The 18,591-nt window shown below is 42.2% G+C and overlaps 2 protein-coding genes across 4 annotated transcripts in view; one reads left to right on the top strand and one right to left on the bottom strand.

The window, feature by feature from the left end:
- LOC111951999 (atlastin-2) overlaps positions 1-2,429 on the top strand; it is a 28,378-nt gene extending 25,949 nt beyond the window's left edge. Inside the window, exon 13 of the mRNA XM_023970398.2 lies at positions 1,158-2,429. Within this exon, the coding sequence (XP_023826166.1) occupies positions 1,158-1,277 (120 nt within the window). The 3' untranslated portion in view covers positions 1,278-2,429. The remainder of the gene's footprint in view (positions 1-1,157) is intronic.
- A 1,518-nt stretch (positions 2,430-3,947) lies between these two features.
- The window catches only part of slc29a1a (solute carrier family 29 member 1a), a 59,228-nt gene continuing 44,584 nt past the window's right edge, over positions 3,948-18,591 (bottom strand). For 2 of the 3 annotated variants that reach the window (XM_023970401.2, XM_023970400.2), the window contains exons 2-13: positions 13,359-13,439; positions 13,148-13,229; positions 11,706-11,887; positions 10,292-10,431; positions 9,620-9,754; positions 9,370-9,467; positions 8,810-8,894; positions 8,505-8,620; positions 8,285-8,393; positions 7,964-8,049; positions 5,403-5,602; positions 3,948-5,135 (exon numbers count right to left, since the gene is read on the bottom strand). In XM_023970401.2, coding sequence (XP_023826169.1) covers positions 5,024-5,135; positions 5,403-5,602; positions 7,964-8,049; positions 8,285-8,393; positions 8,505-8,620; positions 8,810-8,894; positions 9,370-9,467; positions 9,620-9,754; positions 10,292-10,431; positions 11,706-11,887; positions 13,148-13,229; positions 13,359-13,387 — 1,374 coding nt within the window. In that variant the 5' untranslated portion in view covers positions 13,388-13,439 and the 3' untranslated portion in view covers positions 3,948-5,023. The remainder of the gene's footprint in view (positions 5,136-5,402; positions 5,603-7,963; positions 8,050-8,284; positions 8,394-8,504; positions 8,621-8,809; positions 8,895-9,369; positions 9,468-9,619; positions 9,755-10,291; positions 10,432-11,705; positions 11,888-13,147; positions 13,230-13,358; positions 13,440-18,591) is intronic. The other variant, XM_023970402.2, reaches the window with a different exon arrangement.

The following is an 18,591-nucleotide window of genomic DNA, read 5'->3' as shown; positions in this document are numbered from 1 at the left end:
TGTGACTCAAAGCCATGTGAAGCTGAGAATTCCTCATGTTCTCCACTGTCGTCTGTGATGTTGATTCCTTCCCCTCAGAGTCCAGATTTCTAGTGGCCCTCTAGTTCCCCATCAGCCCTGAACTCAATCGCATTATCCTTCACCAGCCCTATCCAATGAGCTACCAGCCTTTCCTTTACCATCCAATCAGCCTTCAGCCGGTGATCTGTTTTTCTTCTTTTAATCTGATCTTGCTCTCCTCTCCACCTCAGATGACTGCCAGAAAGGTGAGGTGGAGGTTTCTCTTCCTGCCTGGGTTCCTGGTTCAGTGCACTTTTCTGTCTTTGTTTGGTGGTTTCCCTGCTTTTGCTGCTCTTCTCTGCTAATTCCTCACCTCCCATGTCTCCAGGTGCTTTCCAAACTCTTTGTTGGCCAGGAGTTGAAATCACGTGGCACTCTTTCCTACCATCAGCAGCAACGCAGAGAAAGAGACTCCCCTCAAACAACAATGACAAGACTCACTAACTTTTCTGGCTAGCTGCTTGGCTCTTTATTTCCAAATGCATCTGCATTCCACTCTTGTCATTCCTTGTGACATATGGGGCTGGTCTTAATTACAGGGTGGTTGTCTGCCTAGTTCATTCTAAATGTAGAATATGCAGGTTGGCACTACCTAATCTTCTGATTGTAATCACAGCAGGCCCACTGACCAGTCTTAAATAATCAACAATTTTTTTTTTTTTCTTCCATTTGTTCAATTGCCATTCCTTGTGGCCTATGGGTTCTGTTTGTCATTACAGGGAGGATGTGGCCGGTCTTAATTACAGGGAGGTTGTGTCTGTGTAGTTCACTCTGTTACATGTAGAATGCAGGTTGGCACTCTCCCTACTCTTCTAATTGTAATCACAGCAGGCCCACAGGAATTTGCCTACTGACTAGTCTTAAATCATCTACAATTTTCATAGATTTTTTTTTTTTTTTAGCCATTTGTTCAATTGCCATGATTGGAGTTTAGTTTTTGCGATGTTTCTATTCGTTTTAAATAATCATGCATGTTTTCAGTCTGCATGTTGGACAGAATCTCTTCTCCCTCCATTTGTCCTCATGTTTTCATTTCTATTGATTTGATTTAGTCTCATGTCATGTCCCTTTGTGCTCTCCTCTTCCCTCCTCTCCAGGTGTTGAAGCCTCTGAGTGAGCAATATATGGAGGATAACGTTAGACAGACTGTGGTTAACTCCATCAGAGCCAGTCTGACGGAACAGGCCACACAGCACGCAAAGTTAAAGTCACACTGACCCCTCCTCCTCCTGCTACTACTCTCCCATCCACTCACCCCACCCCTTCACTCAGTGTACTAAATCATAGGACTGTGGCACTGTGCAAACCAAAGTTTACCCTGCACAGGCCCAGCCAGCCTCCCTGTCTGCTGTAGTGGCCTGTCTTACTGCTGGCAACTCTACTCTTGGATCCCCCTTGTTGGAAGGTGGACAATTAGCGAGTTAAGAAGTAGTTGCCGGTCTGCTCTCACYTTTACCACAATTTGACCCCCCCCAGGATTTTAAATTATGAAGAGTTGTTAGGTTTGCTGACCCGGTTTTAGTGTTGTCATATTAAGCAGATTACACTTGCTTGGGTTTCAAGGTTAATTCAGGGAGTCGCAGCTCTTTGATGGTGTGCCATTGGATGCAAGATGAACTGTCTGCATAGTCATGCATACTATATCCAAGCCAGTGTTCCTACCCTCTCTCCTGATACTGTTTGGTTAACTGGGGTGGATTTTGAAATCCTTTGAGCCTTTTCAGTTGTTTTAAGATACTGATGTTTAATCTTGCTTTAGTGTCTACCTACCAGTTATCTACTGCATGGTATTAGACAAACACAGCATAGCACTATAATAGGCCATATCTATTGTGCTTAGCAGGGGAATGTAATTCAGACAGTTTCATTAATTTGCCTTTCTTGAAAACCCACAGGACAGTGGGAGTGATCAATGGTATTGCACATCTAGAGTTGTTTTTCTTGTCAATACAGCACTAATGATATCAGTTAGGTCAACGCTTTTGTACCAATTCCATCCACAACTGTCTCGCCTAGGAACGCGGCAGTTGTTACGGCTCATTTTATAGAAATGTTTTACAAATAGGGAATGATGTATGACACATTTTACATTTTGTATATATTCTATAGTGTTGGCGGGGTGTTTTTTGTTGTTGATTGGCCTAGTGTGGTTTAAGGAATGTTTTGTGATTGGTCTTACAGTTGCATCTTTTTCTGTGATCTATACCGGTACATAAACAAACTCTAGGCTAGAGCATTTAGATTCCACCTCGGACAAAGCTTTCTGGAATTTGATGAGTGGGTCGAGATTGTCTTTTAATCACTTCCTGTAATTTATTTTTCAATAAACAAGTACATTGACCTTATTGATTAAAATCGGTAATCTACTGTTCAGACTCCTTTATTGGAACAAGGGCAAAATCATCAGGGCTTGCTCCCGCAGTATTCAACACAAAGCGTGAGGAAATAACGAGCTTGCATTCAATCTGATATTGTGTGACTTAAGTTATCAAAGTCAGATTTGTTGTAATGATAACCACCATAACTGTTTGTCTTCCCAGCTTACTGGACACATGGCATCATAAACCAGTTAGGGTTTGTCTGTGGAGATAGACCCCTCCCCCAATACATTAATTGCCGGTGTCCGTTTCAGTGCATGGTTCTTTAACTACCACGATCTTGTATGAAACGGATGTGTGTATGCAGTAAGAGTAGCCAGAGAGTGTTATCCCAAGACCCTGAAAAGGGATGTCCTTGTCCAGGCTGACGGTAGGATTGTCACACATCCTCTAACGGAGCGGAGATGATTAAGATAGTCAGTTGCTGCTGCTGCAAAGGGCAAAGTCAGCTCTTATCAGACCACAACTATTCTGCCATTTAAAATGTATTAATTTTTATTTAACTAGGCAAGTTGGTTAAGAATAAATGTACAATGACGGTCAATTGTGCGCCGCCCTATGGGACTYCCAATCACAGCCGGTTGTGTTACAGCCTGGAATCGAACCACAGTCTGTAGTGACACCTAACACTGAGGTGCTGTGCCACTCGGCTGCCCCAAAATACAACAACTGCTCTACAAGGTTATTTTGTATACAAATTCAGAAGACTGGACAGTTTTATATAACAAAGCTTAAAAAGAAGTCAATTGTTGCAATTTCATTCCAAATCAGGATGAGAAGACACATTGTGCTGTTGGGATGCAAATGGCTGTTAATAGGATGCATATTGGAGAATGGGTAATAAAAAATAAGTCAATTGCAACTTTAAAGGCACATTCAGGGCTCACAAATAACATTCATCAGTAGCACTGGTGCTCCCAACTTAAAGTTAGGCGCACCAGAACATTTCTATATATAATTTGAGATCTAGCCAATATGAATTCTTGCCAAGTCTGAAGCACATTGACCTTTAATTTAGCAGAAGCTCTTATCCAGAGTGACTTAAGCAAGGCACTTAACCATAATTGCTCCTTTAAGGGCACAGACAGATTTCACTTATAGTCTCAGGGACTCGAACTAGCAACCTTTTGGTTTTGGCCGAACGATCTAAACAGCTAGGCTACCTAGTGCCCAGTATGTAACCCTATAAATACATCTGTTCATTGAAATGTAAAAGTCATTTGTGGAAAGAGGCTTCTACAGTATGTAAAAGCACAATTTTCCTATTGAGATGAATTACATTAAATTGTACACAGTCTCTTTAGAAACGTCAAGTTTGTGATGAGGTGTAAGAGATCGGCCATTCATTCTTTGCTATGATCATTGAACTCCTGAAAAAGCTATCCTTTCAATGCCCCCAAATGTTTGGCTATACTGGTGAAGTTACCAGGTTGTTGGCTGGCTAGCTGGCTAATGAGGTAACAACCATAACTGAACAAAATGTAAAACAAATGGTACACGGCCCACAAAGAGTTTTAGAGCAGTTTATGAATGTAAAATGCAGCCCCCCAATCCTTTACAGGAAGATAAAACTTTCCACCAGTAATATGGGTCAAAGATCTTTCGAACTGTTTGGGCTAGAAACTAGCAGTTTTCGCTGTAGTAATGGTGCAAGCATGACGTTAACGATTATGCGCTTGGGAAACAACGGTACAGCAAAGCCTTATTACAATTATGAACACACACACAGATGTTTGTTGGCCTGGTGCTCCCTAATTAAAAAGCTCGCACAGCAAAATATTTAGTCGTACTTTAAAGCCCTCGGCACGTTGCATTTATTATTATTTTTTCATAAAAACAACCTGATTGATACGAACCAGGCGAACTTAACTTGTGCCAATCCGGTTTTAAAATATGGCACTCAAAACTAGATCTGGTACAAAATGTTTTGATGATAAAACTCCCAAAAATGGCACAWACTGGCAGAACAAATGAGGTGAGTTTACAAACTCCTACCCTCACCGTTTGTTGGCACAACACATGTAATTAATAGCTACATGTCACTGTGGTAAAGATATTCAAATACCTTTACATGTCATGGCAAGGCTATACCACAATGAGCATTTACACACTGACGTAGGCTGGTAAAACTCCATTGAGATTTAAAACATTCTAAAACTAGAATGCCCATACAATTCAATGATAACACACACCAAGACATAAGTCGGGTAGTTTCACAATCCATATAAATGGCTCATACAATTTATGGCTCATAGCTGCATTTTGATCAATAAACTGAAATAATCCCTTGAGTGGAGAGCTCCTGTTTTCCACCATGGTTCTTGGAGGATGAGAGAGACATTATAGATATTGGCAACTAGAACAAGATATGAGAGCAGTAACATAGGCAGCTGAACTAGATGAACTTTGCATTCTTTCATAATGAAAGCGTATCATCAGTCAGTGGCAGGAGGGGAAGCACAGACTGAGGCTGGCTGCTTCCGAGTGTTCTAGCGTTGCTCCCGTGTGAGAATAACAAAACAATTAACAGAGAAAAGTTCATCACCTCCTCCAAGGCAGGTTGGTTAGAAGGGGGTGTTTCGGGTCTAGATAATGATTCTGAAGACGAAGGACAGGGCTGCTCCCAGAGCCAAACCCAGAGACAGGAAGAAGGCCATGATGGCGCCGGCTGTCTCCGCTTCGTGTTGTGCCACTTTCCTGTATGGAAACACAGGAGGGACAAAACAACATGACTAGGAGGAGAAAATAGGACTGTACACACCTTGATGAAACAGTGCAATGTCTTTGTCGTGAGTAGCCTGTGGTAGTACAGTGTTTCTCAACATGTGTTTGCAGGAACCGGCAAGCTATGGTTCCCTTCTATGGCGTACCGCTTGAGAACTGACTACAATTACTGTCAGCTTTCAATTTGAGGAACCAGGGGGTTGAGAACTATGCCGTATTTGCCGCTGGCGATGGCCTTACTTTGGTCCGAAGCACATGCAGAGGCTGGCCAGGTAGCCGTTGCTGAAGGAGAAGAAGATCATGAAGAGGATGTACCAGGCGTCGTGGGCGAACGGCACGGGCAGGTAGTTCCTGGGCTGGACGTTACACAGCATGAAGAGAGGCACGAAGACCACACGGAGACCCACCATGACTGGCAGGATGATGCTGTCCTTACCGGGCTGAAGGGACAAAAGAGGACTTCTCAGTACACGTCAACATTATAATACAGATCCACTCCACCATTATATATCATATATTAACCCACACACATTCCAATAAAGAGCTTAGACAAGGAGCCAGTGAACTCACAAAATTCTGCAATGACTTTCAAATGAAACCATGAGTAACATAATTCAGAGAAAACAAGAGAAATTATCTGATCTTCTCAACTAGCAAATAAAATCAGTTACATAATATAGGGCCTACTATACGCTTCACCACGGAGCTAAGCTAATAAAATGCAGTGCTGTATAATGAGATACCTAAACATTTTCTCAGTGAAATAATTAAACTATACCACCCCTGGCCAAGCTTAATGGYATTGGATTTGATTATTTCAATTGGTAAGGCCCTAGGAAATCAATTAAAACATTGTTGTTGTTTAGTTTTCCACCCCAAAATTCAATTTTGTTTTTCCAAGTTTCTTGCTCTCAAAATCACACTTCTTTAATAAAAAAAATCCAGGTCCACAACCATATCAGGAGACAAATTTTGAGGTCTGGAAGAAATGTAAGAAAGTCATTTTGGGGTTTAGTTACCCTTTAACTCAACCCTGCCCCAGCAAGAGACTGTTTGGTTAGCAATGTTTCTGTAGCGCTCATGTGATTGCAGAGTTTGCAAAACAAAGCCACTTACTTGATTGACGTAAATAATCATGATACTCTGCCAGGCAGGCATAGGCTACTGTGTAGTTAACATTTAATTCAGGTTTTTGGGAAAGCCTTTCCATCTCTACCAGAATAAAGGTTATCATTAGCACCATCACTAACGGCTCGACAAAGTGTAGACATAAGCGCGCACCGCGCACACACAGACGGGTATTCCTGTGCCGGTTCAGAAAGTTGCAGGAAAATACGAATTACTGATGCATTTTGTTAATATCTTATTATTAACTTGGGCAAATTAATACATTTTCAAATAAGTTCAATACATTTATTTGATTTCCTACTGAGGAAATCATTGTTCATTTTAATGTCGGGATTCTGTGATTCCGTCCACGTTTTCTGCGGACTTTATGAGGGTAGCCAACTTGTAGTGAATTAAAGCAATTTCCTTTAATAGAAATGGATCGCAATGCAAATGTACACTTAATCAGAATTTAAGGAATGAACCTCTATCCAACTGAATGTACTGTAAGGTAACAGTGCTCTGTGTACTCAGCCCATCATTATATTATACAGTAATCATAGGATTGAGGTGGAAGGGGGGAGCTGAGGTAGAATTAAATAGAAACCCACAGAATGAAATATAACACCATCTACGGGTAAGTGCCAAAATAAAGGAAACACTTGAGTAAATGAGGGATACAAAGTATGCTGAACAAAAATATAAAACACAACAATTTCAAAGATTTTACTGAGTTACAGTTCATGAGAGGAAATTCATTAGGCCCTAATCTATGGATTTCACATGACTGGGAATCTGTGTTGATCACAGAGGGGCGCCTGAGACAGCGTTTTCCACCACCATCAACCACCACCAAATTATGAAATTTATTGTAGAAGAGAGTTCCAGACACTTGTAGAACCTATAACAAGGCGCATTGAAGCTGTTCTGGCTCGTGGTGGCCCAACGCCCTATTAAGACACTATGTCAGTGTTTCCTTTATTTTGACAGTTACTTGTATATCTCTATGGCAACTTCTCAGCCAGTGAATCGCACACTCCAGAACTGGGAGCTGTTACAGCCCCAGTCATGTGATCTATTTACAACAGGAAACTAGTCCAAATCAATAGGGGGTCTTCAGTGTCACCATGAGCCACTCCTCACCTACCCCTCCAAACACACTTCTTTCAGCAGTCACACAACCTCTTCATCCTAAAAACACAAGGGCTTTTTTCCAATACAAACCACTGGCCTACACATCAAAGTGTTCTGCTCCAGATTTTCCAGAGAATTCAGAACGATTGATGTCTCGGCAATATGTTTTCAACTGTGGAGAGGGTTACAACCCCATGACATTATGACATCATCAGGCAGTAATCCAGATCAGATTTGGGCTAAATATTTAGATTTAACACATTTGAGATGGTATTTTTAAACAAAAGCCAGAAATTAATTTGTTGTGTCATCATGTATGATACTGTTGTCATGGGAGTCGTCAGTCTAATTGTCTCCACTTTCAGAGTGATGAGACGCCAAGACATTCTGATCAACTCCACATCCAGTGAAACGGCAAAGAAGTCGGCCAAGGGGAACAATTGCTCAGGCCAGGGGAAACCATTTCAGGGGAGCACAGATGTTAGGTGGGAATCTACACCAACAAACCTTTGTCGGTTTGAGCCAGTGTTAGTGCAAAGTGCTCAGGGCTTCAGACTCACCCACATACACACGGCCGTCAGACTTCTGCCTGCCCAGTCCATCACGTTGAAGAGCAGGAAACACGACACAGGGATGAAGTATTTATCTGTGGAGACAAAGGAACAGCAGCAGCCACATGGCGAATAAGACTATAGTTCTCACAGGCTCTTAAATCAATACTGGAACCCATTACAGCAAAATCGCAAAGGCAGATGTTCGGCATTGTTCTTGCCAGTTTTGAGAGGATTATTGCTATGAGCCAGTATGCTGGTCTCTGGCTTTTCACAAGCCATTAATACAGCAAAACACAGTCAATAAAGACTTTCCCTTAAGACACTCACCCCAGGCTCCCCCATCGGCCACAGTGGACCTGACGTCAACTGTGACTGCAGGGAATGTTCCGATGGTGATGGTGAACACGAAGCACACAGAAAGGGCCATTACCCAGATCTACAGGAGACCACAACATCAGGACATCGGTAGGGGGTTTTAGGCCCCACCACCAATTCCCTCACTTGGGAGGACTACTTTGTTTATATCATCTTTGTGCCGCTACCTTACCCGTTTAAAGATGGCAAACACAGATATGGTGGACCTGGTTTCCTCCTCTGTCAGACTGACCACCGGCCTCTTCTGTGCTGGGCTGTCTGTCACACAACATCCCCTTTTGCTGTTAGCTTTACACAGATAGAGATGCAAGAGAAATGCACAACTTGGAAGAAAAGCACTGAGAATTAGGTCAAAGAGCATAGATAAACAAGCAAATGATGTATTGTAGTATAAACCCAGTGAGCCCTGGGCAGAGTCAGAGTACACTACTAGACAGCAAATGAGAAACATTTCTCAACGTTACATTCCATCTGCACCTTTTTTCAAAAGGTCCATCTTGTTCTCTTCATCTCCGCCGGCTGGCCTGGATCCATTACTTTCCAGGTAGTACTGGAAAAACTCCTGCGAGGTTGGGAGAGAAATTAACAAAAATCAGCACCTTTGCCAACCTACATGTTTTACTTACCCTTACTTTACCAGCTAAGTTGACTGAGAACTATTCGCTTTTACAGCCACGACCTGGGGATGAGTTACAGGGGGGAGGAGAGGGGATGAATGAAGCCAAGTGGAAGCTGGGGATCAGGTGTCCATGACGGTATGAGGGCCAGATTGGGAATTTAGCCAGGACATGGGGGTTAACACCCCAACATACTATTATCAGGTTACTGCATCTCTCTATATAGCTGCATGTAAGGACACATTATGGATACAGACCAGGGAGGCTATACAATGCTACACACTACTAAATGCTTCCCTCAGATAACATTGTTGAGCCAATGACAACTTGTCTGACAGAGTGAACTAGCATTTTGAGGTCAGAGCATTCCATTAGGCAGAACACACTAGTAGGGGTCAATAGTGTTAGTTGAGGTCTCACCATTCTGGGCAGAGCGAAGTAGGACAGGATGGCCAGGAAGACGACCACGCACGCTGTGATGAAGTAGCCAAAGGCACTGTCCTGTAGGGCCGAGCCACCTAAACACACACAGAGAGAATACAGGGTTATGACCTGGAAGTGCTTACTATTCTCATCCTGGGATATGAGTTATGGACCTGGTGGGAGTGGGAGTGGTATGGAAAGTGTTGAGAGCAGTGATGTGTGTGTTTTGAGTGTGTGTCAGACGTACTGGCCAGGGCACAGATCATAGAGAAGGCAGCGAAGGTCCCGGCGAGGCCCTGTCCACTCATGATAGGTGCAGTGTAGGAGGCCGGCAGCATCCCAGCCAGGCCAAACAAACTGCCCTGCAGCACTGCCCCAAACGCTGGGGAGAGAAAAAATTTAATTAAGTCAAAGTAGAGAGGGAATGAGTCATTGCAGATGTTGGATATAGGAGGGAGTAATACATGTAAAAGCAAAGGAGAGGGCAAGAGGTTTATATCAGCAACACAAGAAAAATAAAGCAAAACCAATGAGATCACCACAGGGGTTGTTTCACATAATAAACATGATTTAATTCACCAGTCTTCCTAGTATAGACAGACAGGAAGTCTTTACAGGGAGAGTGTGGATGTCAACATCAAAGTGTTCTAACTGGGTCACCCTCTCCTCCCCTCTAGTGGAACCTGGACCGTCAGAGAAGCTGGTCCTCATCAGGCATCAGGGGGCCAGGATCAAACCAACAGGAGAGCGTATCCCTGCTGTTTAACATCCCACTTTAAACAAGACAACTCCATAGCAGATGGTGTGAAGGTGAGTGAGTTGAACTGTGTGAGCTTGGTATGTTAGGTAGGAGTGAGTTGAACTGTGTGAGCTTGGTATGTTAGGTAGGAGTCTAGTAGTTTGGGTGGGGTCCACTTACAATTGATGCAGATAATTTTGATCATGGTGAGACAGAAGAAGGGGAGAGGGCTCATGTCCACTTTGACCAGCACCGCCGTCAACAGGAACACCAACAGGATCACAGACAGGGAGCCGGCGATACGGCAATTCTGAGGGATCCTGGGGGACAGGTGAGGGGAAAAGGGGAGAAAAACAGAAGGAGATATTCATAGGACTGTTTAGACAGGAGTGGGGGTCATTGATAGACGAGCCCTTGCTGGATCTCTCTATATCCAACTATAATTAAAGTCCACATACCAATGTCCTATGGAAACAACTGATGGGGTTCACAGAGTGAGGTTTAGGTAGGCAGAGATAACTTAGGTTTACATGAAAGGTACCATTCAGGGTAGCTTAGGGGAAACTGAGGAACATGTATGGAGCGAGGTTAGGGGGGCATGTGAACAGGCAATGTTTGAGGATAAGAGTGAGGTATCAATTCAAGGTGCTTTTAAGAGGAATGAGGTGTGGTTTGGAGTTTGAGTCCAGGGTCTCCTCGAGGTCACAGTAAAGGGATCGACATTCAAGTCTGAAAAGTGCTTCACCATCAGACAAGTCAGGAATATTTTTTGTCTTCCCAAAGATGATCATCACCTTCCCCAAAATGCTAATTGGTTATGCTAATCAGCTATTTACATGCAGAAGTGCCGTATATGGCCTGCCTTTCACCTACACATAGGGGAGGAACCAGGAAGATCACTACTGGAATTCTTTGTATTTTGGTTGTTATCAGTAAAATACATTCTCAGAGCAGGCTCAACATGCCCGCCCGCCAATAAATTGTCCATCTTCCACTTAAACCACCTTGAAGAACAATCTGGCTTTAAATGGCCATGTACTCTTATAATCTCCACCCGGCACAGCCAGAGGAGGACTGGCCACCCCTCAGAGCCTGGTTCCTCTCTAGGTTTCTTCCTAGGTTCCTGTCTCTATATAGGAAGTTTCTCCTAGCCACCGTGCTTCTACATCTGTATTGCTTGCTGTTTGGGGGTTTAGGCTGGGTCTCTGCATAGCACTATGTGACATCTGCTGATGTAAAAAGGGCTTTATAAATAAATTTGATTTAACAATTGGGAGTAACGGTGCAACCTCAGAGCAGGCTCAACTTGTGCAACTGGCGGCAGGGTAGCCTAGTGGTTAGAGCATTGGACTAGTAACCAAAAGGTTGCAAGTTCGAATCCCTGAGCTGACGAGGTCTGTCGTTCTGCCCCTGAACAAGGCAGTTAACCCACTGTTCCTAGGCCGTCATTGAAAATAAGAATTTGTTCTTAACTGACTTGCCTAGTTAAATAAAAGGTAAAATAAAAAACTGCTCAGTTCAATTGCCCCAGGGAATAGGGCAACCTTAATACCAATTCCTGCAGTAGAAAAGTTACCATTAGTTCTAACTATACCTCTGGTGGATGAAGGAGTTAAGGCAGGTGAAGATGAGCAGGGGCACCATGGCACACAGGGTCATCACATTGTTGAACTTGGACTCCAGGACGTTCCTCGTGTCTGCCTCCACTACCGTGGCGTTGGCCGTCAGATTCACTGAGCCTTCGACGGCCGGGTCCTTCAGTCGGCTGGTGAAGTACTAAAGGGAAGCAGCAGGGTGGAGGAGCGAAAGACTTGGGGTTCATGACCAAAGCTTACGAGAGTCAATGATTTCTCGGGATGTGCATCTTTCCCTTTCAAGACAATTCAATATGTATCTAGATACGAAACTTGAAACTATATGGGCTCTGATGCAATACAGGAACGATATGATTTAGTGTGAAACGAGTCAGTGAAATACTATGGAGAGAGTGTCTCGGAAAGTAGAAAGAAAGTAATATGAGCAAAAATAATTAGTGATTTGGCGATTCGTAACATTTGAGTTGACTTTCTGACCGATGCATGCTGCATTTGTTTCAGTTTGGGGTGCGTATTTGGATGTGTATCAGTGAATCGTTACATCTCTAATGTTTTCATAATGCTAGCCTGCTGCCGAGGGCGGGGATATATTGGCATGGCAACACACCTGGCCAAAAGTTTGATAAACCAGGTGGCTTCTAACTGTTGACAAAAGTGGTCTCAATGAAACATCCTCCCTCGAGGCAGCTCCAGAAGCATTAAAATTACCCTTTTGTTAGAGTCGTCGCATTTTCAAAGACCAGTTGTACTACCACTTAGAGACATAGGAAATGAGTGTGTGCCCATATTATTGTTCTACTACTTCAGCTCTTATAGGCTGACCACACTGCTGCAACTGTTGCAAAAATAAATGTATGAATCTATGTTATTCAATTATTTCACGCGCGTCAACGAGCGTCTGCGTTGCCAAGGGCTAAAATAGAAGTCATTCCTATTTCTGACGCAGATCGCGCTGCAAGTCCTGCCTCTCCCATCTCCTCATTGGTTTATAGAAGCAGGTACCCACGTGCCATCTTGGTTATACCCACGTGGGTGATTGAAATACGAATTGTGTTGCCGGTTGTTGTGGTAATACTATGAAAGTTTAGATGCCAATCACCATATAAGTTCAAAGATGAAAAAGCCTGGAAGGAGGACAGATGACTAGAAAGGATTCGGTTGACCGTTTTATGAGTGGATTAATTGTCGGAATGGAGGACCTTGTGCATTTCAGGTAAAATAACAACCTAATGTTTATATCCCAGGACAAATTAGTACAAATTAGCTAGCAAGTGCAAGCTAACTAGCTAACTAACCTGCGTGTTGTGATCGCGTTTGTTGTAGCGGGACAAAATAAATGTATGCATGATGTCGCATGCGCGCAGCCGGTTTGGGTTCCGTGTAAGTCTGATTTCTCATGGTTATTATAATCAAGCAGTTGTGAAGAATGCAGAACAGTTACCATGGTTGCAGTCATGAAGAAGTTCCATGGCAGGAGGGTTCCCAAGCCAAGGATGAAGAAAATTATCCACACCGCATTATACCTGACAAATACACATTCACACACCAGAAATGTTAATATGTAGCCTTTACCAATTGTATCCATCAAATATATCCATATAGCATTAAATGATTGCAGGCAGAAGCAGAAAATGCAAAGTCACTGCACTCACTTGTCCTGTGGAGCATTGATGGCCGTCATTGTCCTGAAGTACTGCAGGAACCAGCTCTTAAGTCAAAATGTGTCACGGGTTCTGAAAACAGACATTTTCATAAATAAATCAGGCTAGTCTTCATAAAGTAACAATACATTTACATTTAAGTCATTTAGCAGACGCTCTTATCCAGAGCGACTTACAATATACAAGAGAAAGTTCAGGAGAATGAATTCGACATGCAGTTTTTTGCCAATTATCCCAAAAAGATTAACAAAACGCCACATTGTGATATTATCCAACATTGTACATTACATCTCCAACTGAAATTCAGTCCACAAGTTCACCATCCTGCCAGTAACAAAACAATGTCCTGTCTAGCTAGCTTACCTGTCTAAGGTAGGGTTGTAGAATAATAGTGAAGACATCACAACTATGAAATAACACATATGGAATTATGTAGTAACCAATAAAGTGTTAAATCAAAATATATTTTATATTTGAGATTCTTCAAAGGGAGCCACCCTTTGTCTTGATGACAGCTTTGCACACTCTTGGCATCCCCTCAACCAGCTTCATGAGGTAGTCACCTGGAATGCATTTCAATTAACAGGTGTGCCTTGTTAAGTTCAATTGTGGAATTTCTTTCCTTCTTAATGCGTTTGAGCCAATCAGTTGTGTTGTGACAAGGAAGGGGTAGTATACAGAAGATGTTTTTTTACCAAATAGGGCTAAGTCCATATTATGGCAAGAACAGCTCAAATAAGCAAAGAGAAACGACAGTCCATCATTACTTTAAGACATGAATGTCAGTCAATCCAGAAAATTTCAAGAAATTTTAATGTTTCTTCAAGTGCAGTCGCAAAACCCATCAAGCGCTATGATAAAACTGGCTCTCATGAGGACCGCCACAGGAAAGGAAGAGAGAGTTACCTATGCTGCAGAGGATAAGTTCATTACAGTTACCAGCCTCATAAATTGCAGCCCAAATGAATGCTTCACATAGTTTATGTAACAGTTGTGGCTGCTTTGCGTGATGTATTGTTGGCTCTATCTTCTTGCCCTTTGTGCTGTTGTCTGTGACCAATAATGTTTGTACCATGTTTTGTGCTGCTGCCATGTTGTGTTGCTACCATGCTGTGCTGTCGTGTGTTGCTGCCTTGCTATGTTGTTGTCTTGCTATGTTGTTGTCTTAGGTCTCTCTTTATGTCGTGATGTGCGTTTTATCACATACACACATTTGTTCTTAACTGACTTGCCTAGTTAAATAAAGGTTAAATAAAAATAAATTCAAAAACAGACACATCAACATCAACTGTACAGAGGAGACTGCGGGAATCAGGCCTTCATGGTCGAATTGCTGCAAAGAAACCACTACTAAAGGACAGCAACAAGAAGAGACTTGCTTGGGCCAAAARAAACAAGCAATGGACATTAGACCGGTGGAAATGTGCGATTTCTGGTTCCAACCTCCGTGTCTTTATGAGACGCAGAGTAGGTGAACGGATGATCTCAGCATTCTGCAGCGATACGCAATCTGATCTGGTTTGCGCATAGTGGGACTATCATTTCTTTTTCAACAGGACAATGACCCAACACACCTCCAGGCAGTGTAAGGGCTATTTGACCAAGGAGAGTGATGAGTACTGCATCAGATGACCTGGTCTCCACAATCACCCGACCTCAACCCAATTGAGATGGTTTGGGATGAGTTGGACGGCAGAGTGAAGGAAAAGCAGCCAACAAGTGCTCAGCATATGTGGGAACTCCTTCAAAATGGTTGGAAAAGCATTCCAGGTGAAGCTGGTTGAGAGAATGTCAAGAGTGTGCAAAGATGTCATCAAGACAAAGGGAGGCTACTTTGAAGAATCTCAAATATATTTTGTTTAACATTTATTTGGTTACTACATGATTCCATATGTGTTATTTCATAGTTTTGATGTCTTCACTATTATTCTACAATGTAGAAAATAGTAAAAATAAAGAAAAACCCTTGAATGAGTAGCTGTGTCCAAACTTTTGACTGGTACTGTATATCTCACAATATTTTACATACAGCAGGTTTTGAAAGGACCGAAGAGTTTGGGCCGCTTCGTGTTTAAATTTTTTTGCTGTGGGAAAAAAATATTGCGATACTGGTAACGTCACAGCCCTAATTAGGCTACTTTCTTATTCTGACCAAATATACAGATGAGCATGTAACCAACATTACATTTCAGACATACAACAATTCCTACCTACTACATTTGTAAMCGAAAGATACAAACCAAGTTCTTGTTTACCAGGAAAATAGTTTGTTAAATTTAAAAAAAGATGCAGCATGTGTAAGCAACAATAGGAATACGAGCGGTTATAACTCCTACCATTAAACCAAACCAAAGTCTAGCCTATCCAGTTTCAGCATTCCATAGTAACAAATAAAGCCACAAGACAACCTTCAAAATCTTATTAAGCAYGATAATGTGTCCTCTCAACAAATCAAAACATTCTAGCCAAATATGCACAAGTCAAAATGTATCATCCAAGCCAGACACAGAGTCTACTATATCAGCACTATTTTCTTCAGCTTTTTTTAAAAATGTACACTTACTTAGAGTAGCGCAGGAGTAGCCTAAATCCAAGAGTTGATTTACTGACAGGATAGACTGGCAGCTGAACATTTCATTTTATACATGGGAGGAAGCCTTGGTTAAGAAGTGGTCTAAAAAGAACATACAAAAGTCTGCCATTAGTCCTTCCTATCACAATATGCTCACTGGCCCCACAMATCCCATAGCAACTATTCTACCACTCTGATGGAAGACATCTACACACAGACAGATACTTCTGTGACGCCTTTCTGAAACACAGCAGGCTTTCTGAGACCCTCTAAAACAAATAGCCAGAGTTCACTGTACACACAGATGTCTGTGCAGAACTCCAAGCATCCCAGCAGCCCAAACAACAGGTTTATCTCACAATGTGTCTCATAAGCATAGGCATGATGTGTTGTGGATGCCATAAAGGAATAGACTACGTAAGCCTTTTTAGATGGAAATGTGCGTGTCCAATTTAGATAGTGGAGTCATCATCATGGTCATGGGAATGCACAGTGCCATGGGTTAGGAGTATTGAATGCAGCTCATTGTTCCACGCTGAATCGATACAGTTACATATCGCAATATAATTTCTGGACGATATATCAATACTTGACTCCAAGTATGGATTTGTAATATATATATACACACACACACACACACACACACCCACACACACACACAACACACACCACACACACCACACACACACAACACACACACACACACACACACACACACACACACACACACACACACCACACACACACACACACACACCACTACCGGTCAAAAGTTTGGGGTCACTTAGAAATGTCCTTGTTTTTGAAAAGAAAAGCAACTTTTTTGTCCATTAAAATAACATCAAATTGATCAGAAATACAGTGTAGACATCGTTAATGTTGTAAATGACTATTGTAGCTGGAAACGGCGATTTTTAATGGAATATCTACATAGGCACATTATCAGCAACCATCACTAGCCTTTTAAAATTAAAAACCTTGGATTAGCTAACACAACGTGCCATTGGAACACAGGAGTGATGGTTGCTGATAATGGGCCTCTGTACGCCTATGTAGATATTCCATTTTTTTTTAAGTTACAAAGCCGTTTCCAGCTACAGTAGTCATTTACAACATTAATGTTGATCAATTTGATGTTATTTTAAATGGACAATTTTTTTTAAAATTTTCTTTCAAAAACAAGGACATCCGTTTTTTGTTTGTCCAGAGGAAACCAGCATAGAAATAAGGATTCATAGAAAGGGCGTCTCCATAGAGTACCACAGTATGAGTCATAATACCCATAAAACCTAGAGGTCAAACAGGGAAACGGTTCCAATCCTTTTTCCACCATTCATTTTTCCCATAGGGGATTTTAGAAACACTTAAAATAAGGGCTGTGTTTCGTGTAGGCTTACCCTGGTGTGACGTTTTGATAACCATGTAAATCTCTTTGGGACAAGGTGACTTATCAATATATTCGCCTATACCGCCCAACCCTACAAACTGGATTTGACGAGCTAATTATCTCTCAATAGTGTGTTTCATTGGAAAACTTGATCAGCGGAAGGACTGACTGAATAATCTGACACGCAAGGAACAAGTTAGTAGCGGAAGGCATGGCGACTTTGATTGGGTTAGGTTATCTGAAGCTCTGATTAGGAGCCCAGCAGCACATTAAAAGCTGTCATTATTAAGTTCCCCCATAGTATTTATAGCTGTAGCTACTATGCCATTACATTTTTAAAGGCAATGGTAAGTAAAAATAGAGCATAAACTTACAGTTCTGCAATTGTTGCATTGGACTCTAACATAAATATTGTCCCCTTTGTCTCTGGAATTGAATGGCATTTGAGGACAGGTCGGTCCATAGTGAAAGGTCTACATGTGGATAGGATTTCAATCTCTTGGCCCCTGTGACAGGCTAATCGTTGAAATCCAGCACAAACTAATAAGAACAACACAGCCAATGGAATTACTGAGACTGTGTGTCACATGGTTGAAGAAGGAATCCAATTGGAGGTACCAAGCTCCAGTTCATTCTGCCTCACTCCGTTGAACGTGTCATCAAACAGTGCCAGCTGGCTGGCGTGCCCCTCTGGACCGAAGTCTGTCCCCCTGTCTGACCAACTCAGAGCCACAACACAAAATCCCACATTGTCCTGAGCCAATGACACTTCATCGGTGCCACTCAAAATAAAAAAACTGACTCTAAGTACCACTATTGCAGTGGAAGTTGGCTGCAATGTAATACTCTTACATCAAGTTGTAAAACTCTCATAAGCCAATCACAACTAAGCCTTCATTCCCAGACAGTGTATGGGTCACATGACAAGGTGAAAAGAACCGCTCGCTTCACCATTTCCCAGGAGTTTATATAGCACTAGTCCTTATCACTGTTCGACTGTTGGATAACTTCAATGGAGATTAAGGGAGAAATCAATAGTACTCGCAAGAGAAGTTGTCCCATTCAAAATTAGCTAAACGTTCCAGAATATCACTAGAAGAGCAAAGTAGCAGCAGATAAATAACTTGTCACAAAGAATAGTAAGCAGTCCCCCCATGCATTGGATAAAAACAGACTTGCAACTTGTTATCGGGTAGTCAACAGTATAGATGTATCAACAGTATCACAATGGTTTTTTTACATGTTGTAATTCATCCCTCTGGTTT

This window comes from Salvelinus sp. IW2-2015, linkage group LG25 (assembly GCF_002910315.2).
Source record: "Salvelinus sp. IW2-2015 linkage group LG25, ASM291031v2, whole genome shotgun sequence".
In the NCBI taxonomy this organism is placed as follows: domain Eukaryota; kingdom Metazoa; phylum Chordata; class Actinopteri; order Salmoniformes; family Salmonidae; genus Salvelinus; species Salvelinus sp. IW2-2015.
The sequence above is the reverse complement of the archived record's forward strand: the minus strand, read 5'-3'. Positions and strand labels throughout refer to the sequence as shown.